At 34.5% G+C, this 18,261-nt stretch overlaps 3 protein-coding genes across 7 annotated transcripts; 1 reads left to right on the top strand and 2 right to left on the bottom strand.

Annotated features, from left to right (window-relative positions):
• Positions 1-166: 166 nt before the first annotated feature.
• LOC107260938 lies at positions 167-5,899 on the bottom strand. Of its 3 annotated transcripts, none has more exons than XR_007216755.1 (4): positions 5,726-5,899; positions 4,906-5,275; positions 1,321-4,657; positions 167-677 (listed from the first exon to the last, which is right to left on the bottom strand). XR_007216755.1 is itself a non-coding variant. In XM_015716937.3 (3 exons), exons 2-3 carry the CDS (start codon positions 5,259-5,261, stop codon positions 2,797-2,799), a joined length of 2,217 nt encoding a protein of 738 aa, XP_015572423.1. In that variant the 5' UTR covers positions 5,262-5,275; positions 5,726-5,899; the 3' UTR covers positions 167-2,796. The 3 variants fall into 3 exon arrangements, 1 of the variants encoding a protein (XP_015572423.1); XR_007216753.1 differs by having other exon boundaries at positions 167-686; XM_015716937.3 differs by having other exon boundaries at positions 167-4,657.
• Positions 5,900-8,750: 2,851 nt separating this feature from the next.
• Positions 8,751-11,625, top strand: LOC8265884. Of its 2 annotated transcripts, XM_025156686.2 has the most exons (6): positions 8,759-9,617; positions 9,785-9,887; positions 10,086-10,107; positions 10,317-10,481; positions 10,645-10,755; positions 10,841-11,625. In XM_025156686.2, the coding sequence occupies exons 3-6, from the start codon at positions 10,093-10,095 to the stop codon at positions 10,961-10,963; spliced, it is 414 nt and encodes a 137-aa protein (XP_025012454.1). In that variant the 5' UTR covers positions 8,759-9,617; positions 9,785-9,887; positions 10,086-10,092; the 3' UTR covers positions 10,964-11,625. The 2 variants fall into 2 exon arrangements, 1 of the variants encoding a protein (XP_025012454.1); XR_007217394.1 differs by lacking the exon at positions 10,086-10,107 and having other exon boundaries at positions 8,751-9,617.
• Positions 11,626-11,755: 130 nt separating this feature from the next.
• LOC8265883 lies at positions 11,756-15,410 on the bottom strand. 2 transcript variants are annotated; one of them, XM_015716963.3, is made up of 4 exons: positions 15,019-15,410; positions 14,225-14,805; positions 12,290-12,805; positions 11,756-12,214 (listed from the first exon to the last, which is right to left on the bottom strand). In XM_015716963.3, exons 1-4 carry the CDS (start codon positions 15,284-15,286, stop codon positions 12,089-12,091), a joined length of 1,491 nt encoding a protein of 496 aa, XP_015572449.1. In that variant the 5' UTR covers positions 15,287-15,410; the 3' UTR covers positions 11,756-12,088. The 2 variants fall into 2 exon arrangements, with proteins under 2 accessions (XP_015572449.1, XP_002515190.1); XM_002515144.4 differs by having other exon boundaries at positions 15,061-15,409.
• Positions 15,411-18,261: the final 2,851 nt, after the last annotated feature.

Raw genomic sequence — 18,261 nt, forward strand, 5'->3', positions numbered from 1 at the left:
GAAAAACAATTTGTAAAATGGAAAAAGGAAAAAAGGAAAAAAAGAAAAAGAAAAAGAAAAGATGTTGATGCTCTCCATGTTGGCATTCGTGTTATGCATAATTTCCAGGCTCTACAGTCATGGGTAAGGTGTATTTAAATACTTTAAATAAAAGTGCAGAATTGAATAAACTCAAAGAAGTATTTATAACTTATAAAACAAAATCACAATGATTACAAAAAATTGTTACCACAGAAGCAGCCATACAAGAACTTGTGGCTCATAGAAACAAAGAAACCATACTGAGCAAATTAATCCCTTTTCGCAACCAAGAAAATCTACATTGAAGAGTAGAAGTAGGTACATTATGAGATTAATCATGGGGCACTTTTTACAAGAAATTGTATTGAAAAACAAAACTTGCGATGCATCTATTTATATGTTATGTCAAGTAACATTTTACAGTCTTTTTATAGAATTATTATTGAGAGGTCCTTTTTCAAGATCCAATGGATTGAAATTAAACTGGAGCAAAAATTCTGGTCCTTTTGGCACCTTAATCCATGGGGAGGAAGGAAGTTTGCTCCTCGAAGAATTTGTTGTAACATAGCAAATCAAAGCAGAAATTCCCTTGGCCAATACACATGGATCGATCATAGCAATATGTGAAGATCCCAGAACAGAACAAAAAGTGGAACCTGCATCATCTATCAGAATTTATGAAATCATCATTCATAATTCATAGATACTGGTTAGTTAGCATGGATATCATTCAAACTCAATCCCGATATAAATTAAGGACGAAAGTAGGAACATTTATTAAAAGTTGCAATGTAGAAATCCGTCACTATCTACGAAGTATGTGGCACTGACTCAATCTCAATATGCAATCATATCAACATAATTTTCCTCTACTAAATTATTGTTTGCTTCATTACAAAAATCAGGTCATGTTTATCTGCTTCCTACAAGCAAAGGAAGATGGCAAAAAGAGAAGATATAGACAAAAATAAGGATACCAATTCCTCCTAAGATCATTTGTTTTTCAGGCATCGTGTGCAGACAATTCCAACCATAGTATAGTTAGAATGCGAAATCAAAAGTTAAAAATAAACAAATCTGCTTTTGCTTTGTTAAAAATAAATTTTCAGAACTCAATAAAATAAAATAAATGAAGGCTCACAAAAAGAAGAACCGGAAGCCAGGGAAGAGGCAGTGCAGGGGTAGAGCCAAAACAGATGTTTTCTGTTAGTAGCCCCATCCATGCACTGCCTGTTCCCAGTCTTTGTCTGTCTGTTTCTGTACCTTCTTCCCCAACATCCCAAATCAAAATCTATTTACCTTACACCTTCCCACTGATGATGCCATGCTAGTACCTGCAATAAAAAAACTGCCTTCTCGGTTGGCAAACTATAGAACAACCAACTGAGCCAAAACAAATAAGGGCTTTCCTGATGGTCTTCGGGGATATGCTGCCTGTGGGATTTTATACATCATAAAAGCACAAGGGTTATTGTTATAGTACAGAGATGTACTATCAGATTATACTTGGACTGACCATGTACTACGCAGTACACCTGCTTTCAGTACTAATCAGATTAAGCAAATTCTTTAAGTTTCTTAAGGTGATTCTATGTACTGCAGTCTTCTTTTCTTTGTACTTGAAAGTTCAATTATGATGGTATTGGATGCCTCATTAGCAAAGTAATTAAAATGTTTAGATACAATGTCTCTGAATAATGCATCGACCATATAATGTGGAGTTTTTTTTTTTTTTTTTGAAACCATAGGGCAATATTACAAAATTTGATATGAATGTATTGGACAGGGTATCATCCGGCAATCCAATATCTCATGGGATATAACAATGTATTAGCCCTAATGCAAGTGGACGCCATCAAAGCAGCTAAAAAATTGCCGGCTGTCCTCAACAATCAAGCAATGGTCAAAATGAACCACTAAACAAAACCCCGGGGGAAAATAAACTGCGAATAATTACTACACACGATTCCCATATTCAACTTGCAATAGGCAGTAATCTGTAATCATAAATCGCGACATATAACTAGAAATGCCCAAAAGAATCAAAAGAAAACAAAATTCAGCTCCCAGGAATCATTGTGAATAATGCTGCCGCAGCAAACTGTTCTTTAACAGACAGCCCAACCCTCTGATAGATGTCCTGCGCTTGCGTGATACAAGTTTACACCTACCAGTGTAGGCACTTGTACTAGAAGCCACAAAACTATGATGAGATTCATATCCTACTTAAATGTGACTGCTAACTTAAACCGAAAGAAGGCTCAACAGTTACGGTTAACTGAAGTAGGGAAATAGTTAATATGCTTAGCAAACGATTCTAGTCCCCAGCATGACGCATTCCTCGTGTACCTAAACACTCTTCTAAAAATCTAAAAATAAACTGCTGTGGAGGAACCAGAAATTTCTTCTAGCAGTCAAGATGCATATTTACCATACAAGTTAAGGGGAGGAGCAGAATAGGAGAAAGGAAACATATAATCAATAACTCAGAAAACTAAAGGACTGCTGAAGCAAAGTGAAGGCCCACAAAGTTTTTTTAGCTATAATTGCTAAGAATACTCTGATTGGGGACCAAGGAAAACTATGGAAATAAAGGAGGATCACGCATATTAATACTAATTACTAGGAGTAGATGATTTTCAAACAACCAAGGAAAATTCTTCTTTAGAACTTAGCTTTCCATCTATGCCATCCTTAGCAGCCAATATCTCTGCCACAAACTGATCTACCCAAGGTCCTGTACAACTACTTCATAATTAACAAAATATGACGCATTTATGAGTACACATGGCATGTCGCTCTGTTATGACCTGGTCCTTTGCACTTGCTGCAATGTAATGGTCTTTTAATCACTCCTTTTGATCGGATTCGCCTCTGCTTAGGTGGGCCAGATAGACGACGAAGAGGAGGAGGATGTACCTGGACTGGAGAGGTTTGCAGAGGCTTATCTGTTGTTGGAACCGGATTTATAGGCTCTGAATATGCCAATCGATATGATTCAGTTGCATAATATCTGGAGCAATAATCATACAAGTTTCTATTACAATGTTGAAGGACAACCACACCATGATAACACGGGAAACCATTAAGCTGCCATGCCCTGCAACTACAGCTCCAGGCATCAATATTAACTCCATTAACATCCCCCAGACAATCATGTACCTCGAAAGAGGTGCCAGGTGACAGTGAAACTTTAAGTGACTCTGCTTTTAGAATCTCTTTTTGCAATTTCTCCTCTGAGGATGGAGTTAATCTTGTCAACCACTTATCTGAATCCACCTTTCGGGTGTAAATCAACTCCATCATCCTTTGGCGAATGATATCAATAATCTGTGTAACTGGTGGTAATACTGAGTGCTCATTGAGCCAACTATAGAATGATTGACCAGTGCCTGATGTGACTTGGTTATAGCGTGAACCTTCAAAAAGTGAGTTTGCCCAATGTTCCGGTTCACTTTGCATAAGCCAGTCAAAAGCTTCAGGTGAGATGCTTTTAATGCTATCCATGCCCTTCTTAAATCCTTCAAATGTTGTTGCAAGAGCAGCGTCATAAAGGTGAGCAATGATAACACGGGCAACTTCTTCAGTATGTGGGCCCTTAAGGCCCATCTTTAACTCTTCTGACAGATGATCAAGACAAAAACTATGGTAAGCATCCTCAAATACCATGGAAATAGAATGTCTTAACCCCATCTGTTTGTCTGCCACAAATGTGATTGGTTGGAAAGTTGAAATTGCAGATTTCAGTTGTACCAAAAACCAATGCCAATTATCACCATTCACAGCATCTACTACAGCAAAGGCCACTGGGAAAATGCCATCATTTCCATCCAAGGCTGTTGCTGTCAGCAATTCTGACTGATATTTAGTTTTTAGTGTCATTGTATCAAGTAAAAGTAAGGGGCGGCATCCATTCTGAAAACCATATATTGAGGCATGCAAGGCAACAAAGAATCCATGGAAAGTTTGATCCTCCCTTGTGGCAAGAGTGACAACACTGCCAGGATTTGTCTCAATTATTTTATCACGTAACCAAGGTAGTTGATTGTACGCCTCTTTGTATGAACCCTGAAGCTCCTGCCTGGCAGTCTCCATCCCACGCCATGCCTGTGAATATCTTAATTCAATTCCAAATTCCTGCTGAATTTGTTTGGCAATTTCCTTGGGTGTGAAATTTGGCGAATCGCGCAACTTTTCCTTGGCAATAGTGGCCACCATTTTCCTTGATGCATTAGGACGATTCACTCTACTTGTTCCGGCTCCACATGTATGTGTTTCATTCATTGTCTTAATTCGGAACAACTGTGTGGTAGACAACCTCGACGCATGCATCCTCCAGGGGCAACCTTCCGCTTTACACCTGGCGCTTACACGAGCATTGTCATTGTGCTTAAATTTGCATTTGAATCCAAGAGCAATGCAATACCTACGCAAGGCCTCACGCAATTCCTTAACATTATTAAACTGCTGGTGCAGACCAGTTATGCTTTTTGACCATGATATAAGAAGTTTCTGCTGCCCAGGATCCACTACATCAGTGCTCAAAGAATTGGGATGCTCCATATCCAAAGGAACAGAAGCAACAGGGGCAACATTGATAGGAGTTACAGGCTCATCTATCATATTACCACTGGACCTGCGAGAGGAAGCACGTATGAAATGCTTAGGAAATATGCAAGGATGAGACTTATACGAAATCTGAAACATAATATACACACATATTCCAGCTTAAAATGGAATCTTAATTCACAAAGGTTGGAACCTGTTAAATCCAAGTCCTACCAAGAACCTCAAACACAAGTTTTATTAAGAGGCAGGTGATCCATTCAAAACAGCAAAATCACGAAATTCTCCCATTCAGATTAAAGAGGATAAGTGCTTTACCTACTACAAGGCAGAGCTGAGACCTGGCTTTGAAACACTTGCAAGTCATCATTTTTTATGACAAAAACATCTAAACTTTTGGAGTCTTCATGAAAATCAAGCATGCGTTGTATGTCTTTGTCACTAGATATAGTGATGAGAGTCTGTCTATTATCAGGGAGGAAGTATTTGATGGTCAATAAAGCAGGATCACAATTACACATCTCTGCCACCTCTGACTTCAATTCTTGAAATTTATCTTCACGGTTTATGCTAATAGCATGAGCCTCTCCGCCACCGTATGACAAGGAACCATCACTAGCTGAGGTGAACTTCCCACCCGAGTGGCATATCACGATAAGCCTCCCTGTAGGCATGGCTTGGCAATTAACTGCAAACATATGCAATTCAATTAGTCCAAATAATCTGTCCATGGAAACCCTATTAGTCATTATAAACAGAATTCCCATTTACCTTCAACTAATAATAATAGCAGTAATAATTAAAACACAGCTAGAGAAAAGAATGTGGAATTCACAAATTCAGCGTATATCTGCAGTTTTCAACAAGCTTAACTGCATAAAAGACCTGGGTCTTTGACCTAAACAGATTTATTGTACAAACACCAAAATCTTCTTCTAATGCATGAACAAATTAGATTTGCAGTTTAAAATCATATACATTTAAGCATGCAACTTGGAACATTCAAAACATGCATGTGAAAACATCAGAGCTTTGCCTTAGAAAACAACAGCTAAAAGTTACATAAGAAAACAATGCAATAGAGAAGAAAACCTTAAAGAAAGAAAACGATAAGAAATCACAAAAGAGAGAAGCTGACCTAAAAATTCAAGGTTCGAAGAGCTTGCAAAACACCCAGGCTTTTAGAGCAATGGATAAGAAACCCTAGATTTTTCAGATTGGGAATTTCAGATTTCAACGAGAGAGAGAGAGAGAGAGAAAGAAAGAGAGCAAATAGGAAAACAAAAATTGTTAAATGTACAAACCGCAACTAAGACTTAATTTTGGAGTTTTTAGTAATTTCACTTAGCACTATTTATGGGCTTGGAGTTGGACGTTTGAACCATGTGGCGGAACTATTTGCTGAGCTCTTATATATGGATCGTATCTACTGATTCATTTAATATAAAAAAGAAATAACAGTTTTTTTTAACAAATCGAGAATTTATGAAATCAATACTTAATTAATTTTGTTTTTAATAAAAAATTTAAAATTACTAATAGATAAAATCATTTATTTTAGTATTTCTAAACTTCTTTAAATTAAACTCATTTAGTCATGTTAAATTATTATCTAATTTATTTCATTAAAAATAGACAATTTAAATTAAGATATTTAATGTTGCCCCGACTAATATGACAAATTAAAATTTATAAAATAAAGCAGAAAAAGAAAGGTGGAAGAAGAAAAAGAGTAATTCATGCACGCTTTAAGCCGTCTTTTATTTCATCATATGGTTCTTTATCTTAAGAATAAGCCAACTACCCTTTTCATATACTCGCTTTACGAGTGGGTCACAATTTGCTACCACCTCCTTAAACTTCTCTCCATAATCATCCTTTCTTGCAAATTTTGGTCATCATTTCAAGAGCTTCTTCAATGCATTATCAGTCTGTTCTTTATCATTTGAATGAACTTGTCAGCGGCAAGCTTGTCTTTATCATCACTTATTGTACTACTTATGTTGTAAATGTGAGGTTCGAAAAGCTGGTAGGTTATGCATTGGGGTAAATTGTTCAACTGGTATCAAACCTTTGGACCATATTACAAATTGATATCAATACTTCAATTTAATTATAATTAATACTCAAAATTTAGGAAAATAGATTAATTTAGGATAATTCTCCATTTTCCGCCCAATTGAAGCTGATGTAGCAATCTGAAAAGGAATATTCCTTTAGATCCTCACATCAGCTATTGTCACATTATTAAAAAATAGTCCAATCAGCAAGCGGGTTCCATTCCCTATATTTTTCTAAATTAATTCCTAATTTTTTCCAATTGAATCCTAAAATGTGAATATAAAAAATCCTAGCATCAAATTGACCCTAACTCCATTAATTGAGAATGAATTATGAGGATCTTCAAGGCAAGTTTTATGGATTACATGAACAAAATGAAATGTCGAAACAATCATTGATGGAAAGGAACCAATTGGTGCAAAGATGGGAAGAACTATTGAACAAGATCAATATGCCCACTCACCTGCGACCTGTGGAACCAGAGGATACGATTGAATGGCTAAGAGGTGCATTCTCGGAGGCTAACCATGATAATAGTTCTCTACTGCAGAACAGGTGTGAACTCGAAAGCTATTGTGGATCACTAATTGTATATCTGGAAGAATATCAAAAAAAAAATATCTTCCTTGAATTCTAAGTTGAAGGAGACTCATAAGATAATATCTGACCTTGAGATGGATATTCAAGCAGTTATCCAAGAGAAAGAGAACCTATCTAAAAGAATGAAGATTCTCAACTACGACCATAAGAAACTTTTAGCAAAGGCATTGCAGCTTGCATTCAACAATGAAAATCCGCATAATGAGGTTACTGATTTGTAAAACCAACTGGTTCAAAAGCTTGGGAATGAGTGGATCCAATTATTGCTAAGCATGAAATCACTTTCAGTCTTGTTGTAAATGAGATGAGGATAAAGAGGAAAGAAAGGAAGAGATATTGATTGCTGACTATTTGATTTTGGTAAGAATTTGTGGGTCATTTTTAACTATTCAACTAAAAACTATCTTCTTATGTATTATTTCACTAATATTTTCTTTTGTATTATGTCACTTTTTCATTATTTTATTTCTTGACTAAAGAGAAATGAACTCTACATTCAACCCTTAATATTGTCGATCAAGTGAGATAAAAGCTTTTGATGATACAATAGTTGATGCTAAAGACTTGTTGATGCTGGATTTACAAAAAATCTTTCACATTTTCTATCAACCACCTAATGCTTTAGAGAAAAATCCACCTACTCCAGATACTGAGTTTAGCTTTCCTGTCATAAACCTTAAAGAAGTAGAAGATAGTGCACTTTCGCACAAGGAGATTGTTGACGTAGTAGGAAATGCATTAGAGACTTGGAATTTTTTAAGTTGTCAATTGTGATATTCATGTGAGTGTTCTTAAGGAGATGAAGGATGGACTAATAAATTTTTTGAGCAAGATACTGAGCTGAAAAAAGGATTTTACTCTCGTGATTTAACAAAAAAGGTGGTGTGCAACACAATTTTGATTTGTATAGTGCATCAGCAGCTAATTAGACAGATACAATTGCTTTCCAAATGGTGTATGATCCTCTAAAACCTAAAAAGATGCAAGTTGCATTCAGGTAAGTAGTACAAGTTTATAATTAGAAGGATCACTGATAAAGCTTGTAGAGACATGCATGACTCTTTTTGTTGAAGAATACCATGCCGAAGAAGCTGATGTAAGGAATGAGGTGGAGTCAATTTGAGGCTAGAGTTTTTTATATTCACATTTTAGGATTCAATTTGGGAAATTAAGAATTAATTTAGGAAAAGAAATAGGGAGTATGACTCATTTGCTTATTGGACTTATTTTAATGATGTGGCAATAGGTCATGTGAAAAATCTAAAGAAATATTTCTTTTCAGATTGCCACGTCAGCTTCAATTGGCTTGAAAATAGAAAGTTATTTCAAATTAATCCACTTTCATAAAATTTAAATACTAATTAATTAAATTAAAGTATTGATATCAATTTGTAATATGATTCAAAAATTTGTGACCAGCCTAGTTAACATGCATGCAGCAATGGATTTTTTAGTTTGAAGGAGAAATGATGTAATATCCTTCCTTCTCCACTGGGCTCTTGAATTTAGTTGGTATTTCATTTATATCCAAATTTATGTGTGTGTATACTAAAACACGTTATTTGATTTAAATCCAATCTATATAACCAGCGAAATCAAATATCTTAACTCTAATTACTTATCCTTATAAAAAAGATTATCATTATTGGCAGCACTCATAATTCAAGTTAGGGTTTGGGAAAAACCGGTAAAGCAGCCTCGGGCTCATGTCGATCGGAACGGTGTTTAAGGTCAATCTATCCACACGGAGTTGGAAAGGGTGCGTCGTACCTTCATCACCCTCTCGCTGGCAGAACCGATCCAACAATCTATGTTTCTCCAGATCCTCAAGATTTTTCAAACTTGTAAATTCAAAATTAATAAATTTGAATATTAATGTTGCTAAAGACCGAATTAAAGATAATAACCCGGTGAGTGCAAACACTTCTCCTACGGAAAGTAAATGGAAAAACAACACTATCGAGATTGCTTGCAAAGACCTTATTAAGGGTATGAAACGTCAAGGCCTGGCCACCATGGTACTGGTGTTAGGTTTATTACTAATGAATGCGACGATATGTCGTTGCTACCCTGCATTGGCTTTATCTGGCGGTGCAGTGGGAGGATTTTCTTCTTCTTCTTCTTCCCGTTCCTCATCCTCATCGTCTTGGTCGTCAATTTGATCGCAGCTCATGCTGTGATTGCATTGCAACGCATGCGGTAAGCCACTGAAGTCACCGAAGACGGACAGCACAGTGATTGTATTCTTCTTGTGTTTCCTCTTTATGTTAATCCCCTTGCCTCTAATTTATCCACGGAATCGTCGGAGAGAAGGAGAAGGAGAAGGAGAAGAAGATAAAAGAAGAAAGATTTCTTTTCTCAAGCTTCAGGTATGGCCTAATGAATTAATAAAAATTCTTTCTGTAAGCATTACTGATCATTATTTATATTTATGACCTCAAACGAAGTTATTAAAAATAAATTAGGTCAAGTTCTTGCTCTCTGTCTGTCTACTCTTTAAATGATTGTTTTTGTTTTCAAATAATTATCAATCTAGGTCGGATTGTTTGGTGCTCTGCAATCACTGCAACAAGATCTCGATCACATTGCTGAATTCGTGGATACATCCAACTCGTATGGTTTGGTTCATAAACTGAAAAGTAAGAGTTTCTTAACACTAATTGCAGTGAATTTCGTGAACAGAATTAATATATAGCATCATTTTTTTTAGTTATCCACTTTATGACATTAATTTTTCTTTTTCTACTCGAAACAGAAGATAGAGATAAAAAAATATAAAATTAAAAATGCATCCGTCTACATTTGATTTGATGTGTATTTGCTTTTATTAATTGCAGGGTTAACATGGCAATTGCCTCAGTATGTCCCTTACATCTTCTCTAGCCATTTATCTGCAAGTCAAATTATCATATTGTTTATTGTAATTAGTTGGTTGATGCAGGGTCTGAAATCTGAATGTCAATTCATGGAATTTGACCCATTTTCTCTTACGTACTCTTTATGATTAATTGATCAAGATAACTTGTTTTTACTCACTTGTTTAGTTTTAAATATGGCCATTATTGTAGGTGGCTGTTGAAAGAAATTTAGATGATGCAGAAGAACGATTCGTGCAAATCTTCACCGAAGAAAAACAGAAATTTGATGAAGTATCACTTGTTAATGTAAATAATATGAAAATAAAAAGTACAAAAAGTGGGAATGCAGATGATTTATGTGATAGATACATGGTGGTAAGATATTGAGTTATCAATTTCAAATATTCTTTACTTTTTATCATCAAACTGTCTTTACTGTAATCTTATGACATCTGACAGTGTGGCAAACATTACCGAGAACTGCTATACTATGATGATCTCTTCTTTTCTTTTTCTTATTATGATTACATGTATTCAGATTACAATCTTGGTGGCTGCTAGAGTACGCGAATTACCAACTGTAAAAAGCTGCAGAGACTTAAAGGAAGCTCTCGAAAAGCTTCACTTATTTCCACCATGCCAAATACAAGTAAACATAAGAAATTCAAAAACAGTTATCATTAATTTGTTTTGTATCTATCAGAGTTGAATGACTATCTTTCAATTCCATGCAGGGTGCCTTAGTGATGTGGGCTCCGCAAGAGAAAAATGATATAGTATCCGAACAAGAGTTACGCGAGAAGTATCCAGACTTGATACCTTTAATTTTCCATATATTTGCACTTATTTTCACTTGATTCTCTCAATTCATGATTCTGTCAGTTTTTTTTTTATATAGTAATCTCTTTAGTGGTTCACTTCATCATATGCATTCTTAATATTTACTTTTCTCAAGTTAATAAATATATCTAACTTGCATGCATTTTTTGTTGTTATTCTATTAATTCTCGAATTACCTCAGACTTTGTGTTTGGCTAATGAAACATAGAAAGTTATGTTTAAAAATCTTATGGTACGTTGTATTTTGATTTTCTTCATCAAACACGCTGATGCTCTAGGTCGCATTTTTCTTCTTCTACTAGCTTAATGAACTATGTCTTTCTCGTGTACAGTAACGAATATACTTTTGCATCTTCACTAGAGCTTAAAAGGGATATATTTTTCTTAACCTTTTTTATTTCTTATCTTCCAATTGAACGAAAACCTACAGTCATCACTAATCCCAAACAAACACATAGCTCCAACAGCTACGGTCTTCATTTACCCTTGCATAAGCTTATATTTCAAAAACATGGACTTGTATAAATCAATTTGTAACTATATGTGTTTGTAGAGAAAGAGAATGTTATCCCCTGGCTATCATGTTTATTTTCTTGCTGATTCTCTTTGTTGAAGCTTGCAACTCATACATGTGAACCATTTGATTGCCTTCTTGAATATGTATGTGTAATTGCCACAATTAGAACCATGATCTTTGTTTTATCATCTTCCTTTGGGAAGATAGATTTGTTAGCCATGGTACCATGTTAGAAGTCAATGTAGTTAGCGGTCAAGTTTCTGCTTTAACAAGGGGGTACGGCGGCCAGAAAAGTCAAGAATACAACAAAAACTTAAACAAAACTTGGACTACCCGTTTGGGATATGAGCATCATCATTGCCGATTTGGATTGCACTGATGAAAAAACAAAACTGATAAAAGTACAATAAAATTAGATTACACAATCGTCTCTCCAGGATGAGTGTGCCTGTCCTTGCGGGCTTGTTTGGCGACTCCGATCCCAGCTATCTTATATTAGTATTATCAGAGATGATAAATGTCTTCTCAACTCTTCTTGCCAGCTTTTGTAAACTTCAAAACAAATTCGTTGAGAGAAAGAAAAGCTAGAACAAAAAGGTTGACAGAATGACAGTTGAAGTTTACACTATGTCAGGATGACATCCAAGTCACTGAGGTTCCACTCTGCCACCTCATCTTTGTCGCTAACGAAAATTTCAGTACCCATATCAATTGATGTCCAAATTCTTCTAGCAGGAGGTGTTCCAGGATCCTGCAACCACAGAAAGACATCAACTACGTGAACTGGTAATGCATCCCTTAGAAGAAGATCTTTTACTTTACTTACCTGATAGAAGTACAGTCTACTAGATAGTCCACCGGCATCAAGCTCCCATGTTCTGGCATCTCCAACCCAACCATCTCCTTGTTTCGTTGGATAACCATATTCAGCCCATATAGGATGAGGCAGCAACTGAAGTAGCTCTTGTGCCTGAGGGTTGCTATAAGGATCACAAGTGCTGACGGGTTTCTCCAAAAATTGGGCATTTCCTGGAGCACAATAGTAATGGTAAGCCCCGTAAGGAAAGTTGGCTGTATCATTTCTGTAAATTTTTGTGTTGTTTGGAGTAATGTGGTATGGTGGGCAGTTTTCTGGACTTTTGGGACTGCACCAAGCAGGAGTTGCGGGATTGATGATCATCTCACTGTATCTGGTTACATCAGTGAGCACGTCTCCGTCACAAGGATCACCATTGTTCTTCCAGCAGCTACCAATATCTATCAAATAGAACTGGCTCTTGGGTCCTCCCCCTTGTTTAACATCCAATGTCACTTTGACCTTGAAGTTAGGTGACTCTGGAAGCTGGAAGGCAACTAATTTCGTCATTCATATGATATATAAATTTGAATCGAGGAATGCAAAATAAAATGAATTAGCACAAATTTTCCTAGTTAAGCAATTACATTAAAAATCAGAAAAGATATTTGGACTCAATACAGGCACATATTTCAGCTTTTAGTGGTTTTGCTCAATGCAAACTGATGTAAATCTATCACAAATTGCATTCATTTACCCATAAAGCAAGTCTTATCTAAGTACCTCTAATTTCTTTCTAACAATGTGCTTGGCTAAGTAGTACAAGTTCTTGCAAGCACTTTCCAGTCAGATACTAGTTCAGCAAAGTCCAGTCACATATTTCAACATAAATTAAGAATTCAGCTGTGTGTTTGACAGTCTATAGACAATCAATGATTAATAGAAATGAAGGAATAATTCAAGATACAAATATCAAGAAAAGGACAACGACAGATTTAAAAGCATATAACAGTTATTCATGCCTTGCCCCATCATCTCAGTTATACCGCAAATTAAGAAAAACTAACATTGACAGAAGGTAATTACTTTTTAGCAGTCCTGTTATTGACCTGTCTATTTCACTTTATCAAAGAACATAACCAGCAAGCAAATACTTCTGTGTCTGCCACATCAAAAGGATAAATTTCTACACATTAAGACACAGAGGATCGTATTTCTTTGTTTTTACAAGTAAAACAGTACTCAGAAGTCAGACAGCAGAGAGAATCACTAGAATTTGTTGGAATAGTTTATTTATACTTAGTGAAGAAAATTTCAAGAAATTTGGAATCAAAAATTCAAAATTGACCCTGAAAAATTAGATTCAATTGCTGCTACCTATGATGATCCTGAGCATGATAAGCAAAAGCCATGTCGAAAGGGCTAAAGTATTCAATCAAGAAAGCTTAAGACTCCTAATCTTAGAGGCCTAATGAGCTTCAACAAAATCTGTTTGAAGTTCAATAAGTCTTGCGTTACAAATTAAGCAGCTGTAGGTTTGACCATCTTTAGATATGCAGTCAAGAGTTAATAAAAAACATATAACAAATTGTAAAAATAAATATCATGGAAAGGACAAATTATAAATAAAACTGCTATTAATGCCGTGCCCCAACGTTAAAGCTCCAATACAAATTGAAGTCCTTTTAACATTGTTGGAAAGTATTTAGTATTTAGCCGTCCTACTTGTGACTTATTCTGCTGGATAACAGAAGATTTGTATTCATAAACACCAAAGCAACACAAAGAGCACATATTCTTTTCCTTTGCAAGTTTAATACTACTTACATATAGCAGAGAGGAAAACAGCAATTTTCTGTTGATGCAGATTAGATTTACTATATATGAGGAAACGGTTGAAATGAGTTTTCAATAATTAGTATTAGGCTTAAAAAATTATTAATGATCCAATCTTTTTATACTTACAATTTTGAGCATGCCTCTTGTGTCATAATGATATCCTCCAGAAAATCCTTTGGTTGCATCAGCTCTTAGGTACAACATAAGCCATGGATACTTCTTAGAAGTCTTGAGCTTATGATTAAAGACCCAACTTCCAACTCCAACTTTCTTCACCCAAACAACCTCATAAAAAGAAATTCCACCTAGTCCTGCCCCTGTATCAGCACCCAAATCATAACTCCCATTAAAACTTCCTTGTAAAATACCACCATCTATAAGCTGAGTTGGTTGATGATACAATATGGGTTGATTCATACACCCATCTCCAAAACAAGGAAACCTTCCTGGGCTAAAAGGTGGTACCCTTTTCCCATTCTGTGGACACAAACCAGACCTTGTGTCGTAGTTGCCATTTTTAAGCATAACCATCCAGAATTGCCATGGATTTGGGGTATCTTCAACTTGACATAAAGAACCCAGATAAAGCTCTTTTTGTGCTGCATAAAGGTCTGCATTGCTTATAGCTCCTGGTGCTAACCCTGGGAATGGTTGGCCGACTCCTAGTTTGTTATCAGCTTCTGTTACCTTATGTTTCAGTGTAGAACCTGCCCCATTATAATCAAGAATTAGCACAAACCATGTAAATGCCAAAGAATCCAACAATTAAAAAGAGTAAATCTTTTTAATTTGTTTACATAAGCTAGACAGATATCTAACCATTTCAACAGTAACAGATTTGGATGCCAATCGAGGACATTAAACAAACTAATAAATTGCAGAAAAAGAAAAAAGGAAAAGAAGAACAAAGAAGAACCCACTTTTTAATAATGGTTGTTTTCTTTTATGGTGGTTGTGCTTACTTGAGAGATCAAAACAATCAGCAGCTCTTGGGCTTCCCATGTCAGGAGCTTCTTGGCCAACTTCATTGCAAAAATTCCAAGCTTCAAAAGCCACTCTCAGTCCATCCCTTCTCATTCCTGGGTCTCCTACAGCTGAACTGTACTGTTTCCCATTCACAGCACCGAAAAGAACCACACTTACCAAGAAAAAGACCACATGCAACTGGGTTTCAATGGCCAGTCCCATGGCTACTCTGTGTTTGAAACAGAGCCAAGAAATGGCTATTTGTATATCAATATATAGCGAGAGAGAAGAGAGATTCTGGAACAGGCTTGAGCTAAGCGGTGAATGTTGGCACTTTACTATTACTTCTTTTCCTCTGAAGTTAAAAAGAAAAAAGAGAAAAAGGTGACAGACAGTTTGTCGAGTTTAAATTGTATTTAAACCGCCAGAGGAGGTAAGAAAAAATAAATTAATAAAACAAATAACTACGCATTTTATTTAATGCAATGTATGTGTAAAAAAAAATAAAAAAAATCAAATAATTGTTTCCTTAAATTTCTTTTATTAATTTAATTAAGGGCTTTAATAAGTTTAAAGACAGATAGATGCAAACCTTTATACAACTTTTTCTTTTCCTTTTATAATTTGTGGGAATTTCTGATATTTTAAAAAGCTGTTTTGTCTGGTAGTTTGACTTGGAATAAAAGCTAAAAATCTACTGCTGGAAGTCGTATATTAGGTGGTGTGTATCTAAGGGACCACGAGAAATGGTTGGTTACCACCAGTAGGGCTTTTGGTCAGTAAAGGGACACAAAGAAAGAAAAGAAAACACGGAAACAGCGTAAAAAGAAGGAAAAGGGCACTTCTCTTATCATTTTTAGTCTTGTATTTATTAATCATTACCAATGTAGGAATTGAAATTTTAAGATTATTAAAAATTGACAGTGTAGTTAAATAAAATTTAGACAATAATTATTTCATAGTAAATTATTAATTAAAATATTACTTCATCAATAGATTTTCTTTTTTTACTCTAAAGTTATTATTGTTATAAAAAATTTCTGTAATATGTCAGCAAGTAAATAAACCAAAAAGAATAGATATAGCCTGTCAATAATAATTAAATTTATTCACATTTTTAGTATAACTTATTGCTACCTTTTTTTCATTTATTGTTTTTTTTTTTTTCCAATCTCATCATTACAAATGATAAAAGTCAAGATACATTTCATCCGGTTAAGAAGTAGGAGGAATTTTATATAAAGCTAAAGTATTTGAAAATTGAAACATTACGAGTCATACTAAATTATTTATTTTTAAAAATTAAAATCTTAATTTCAAGTTACTCTAACAAATATTTATTTTTTTATATAATTTATGGTCCATTTATAGATAAAATGATATTTTTATCTTGATTTAGAAAATTAAAACATTTCTTAACAGGTATTGTATGAGATTTAATTTATATCCAAAACTAATCAAAAGATATGATTGGAGGAAAAAAAGAAAAAGAACTTGAGAAACCAGGTATAAATCCAGTGCTGCCTAGTTTAGCTGCAAAGCAGCACAACCGCGTCATATTTATTCCAGGGAATGTGTCCTTGGCAGACACCCCAATTTTTCCATCAAAGTAAATGAAGCTTTAAAAGAAATATTTTTTTTATTTTTTTCTTTAATTTGAAAGAAAATACAATCTAAATAGTATTATTATAAAAGACATCGAAAACGAGGCTGTGTTTGTCTTCTCATTTTATTTAATTTGCTTTTGCCGACATGGGGAGTGAAAGACACGAAGAATGATGGAGACTAGGGACAAACTGGTTACTCTTCACTGCCTTACGCTTTTGTTATTGATTTCTACATTGCTATTTTGTTCGATATTCTTTTAAATTATATTTAATTTTATTTGATATTAAAATATAAGATATTTATATTTACTGCGACATGCGTATTTAATATAGTTAGAAAGTTAATTATATATTACTTAACAGTATGTATTATAGGTGAAATTACTTTATTATTTATAATAATTATTAGATAGTAATGCAATTTAATATTTATGGTCGATCAAAACTCATATAGTTAAAATATCACAATAAAGAAATATTTAATGAATTGAAAAGGAAGTAAAACCTGATTTTTTAATACTACTACAAGATGAAAAGACCATTTTACATCTCAAGCTTAAGCTTGAATGTCATAATTGAGTTACATATGTGTTTTATTCAAGCTAGTGGTGAGTTGGTTTCAATGATTACTTTTAGGTGTTCAATACTAGTTTCTTGGCTACAATCTGGGATCTCAACGAACTTCACTTACTCCATTAGGCATGTATATAATTAAACTCGCCAAATGTTTGGACTTCAACTTTAAGCAAATGGGATCTGAGATCTTGATTTGATAAGGGAACAGGTAATGTGAGGTGTTGATTATAGACAGAGGCAGACAATACGTAGCCTGTGTTGACCCATGTCTTAATCTTCCTGCTTCCAACTAAACAAAATATTTATTGTTCAAGCTTCCTTGAAACATTATTTATGTTTTAATTGAGGACTCGCTTTCTTATTATTTATTTATATATTGTCATGGTGTTGTAAGAGAATAAATAATTTGTGATAGTACACACAATGTGGGAGAGGTTCTTCCAGCACAGAGTTGAGCACATGCTTGTCAGTCTCACTAACAGTTGGCTTAATAATTTCGTAATATATTCATTAGACAATAATCAATTTTAGCCCACTTCTTTTTAGTAGGGGTGGATTAATGAGCCTAACGAGAGGTTCAAAGTTGATTAAATTTTAAAGTTTTATTAGAACTAAAAGAGAAAAAAAAACATTATTTAATTGTTTATATGATATTATCAAAATTATGTTTTATAAGCATTGTTTTTTGTCAAAATAAGTGGTCCGAACTCGTCTATTTGACCATTTAATATGAATAAAAGTGTCAAATTGACCATCTGTCGTTCCAAATACAAAACCCAACTCTGATATGGCCGGCAAAACACATGACATTCCAGGAGCGCGTCCCAAATTATGGTAAAAAATCAATTTTGTGAATTCTTAATGTTAATTACTTTTTTAAAAAATAAAAAAGTAATATATAGATTTTATAGATTTTCTCAATTCTGACTTCAACAAGTTATATTATATTATAATCACCTTTCATTTATAGGATAATAAAACAAATCTTATTTGATTTTATATAATATTTGAGAT

Source organism: Ricinus communis, chromosome 1 (assembly GCF_019578655.1).
Source record: "Ricinus communis isolate WT05 ecotype wild-type chromosome 1, ASM1957865v1, whole genome shotgun sequence".
NCBI lineage: Eukaryota > Viridiplantae > Streptophyta > Magnoliopsida > Malpighiales > Euphorbiaceae > Ricinus > Ricinus communis.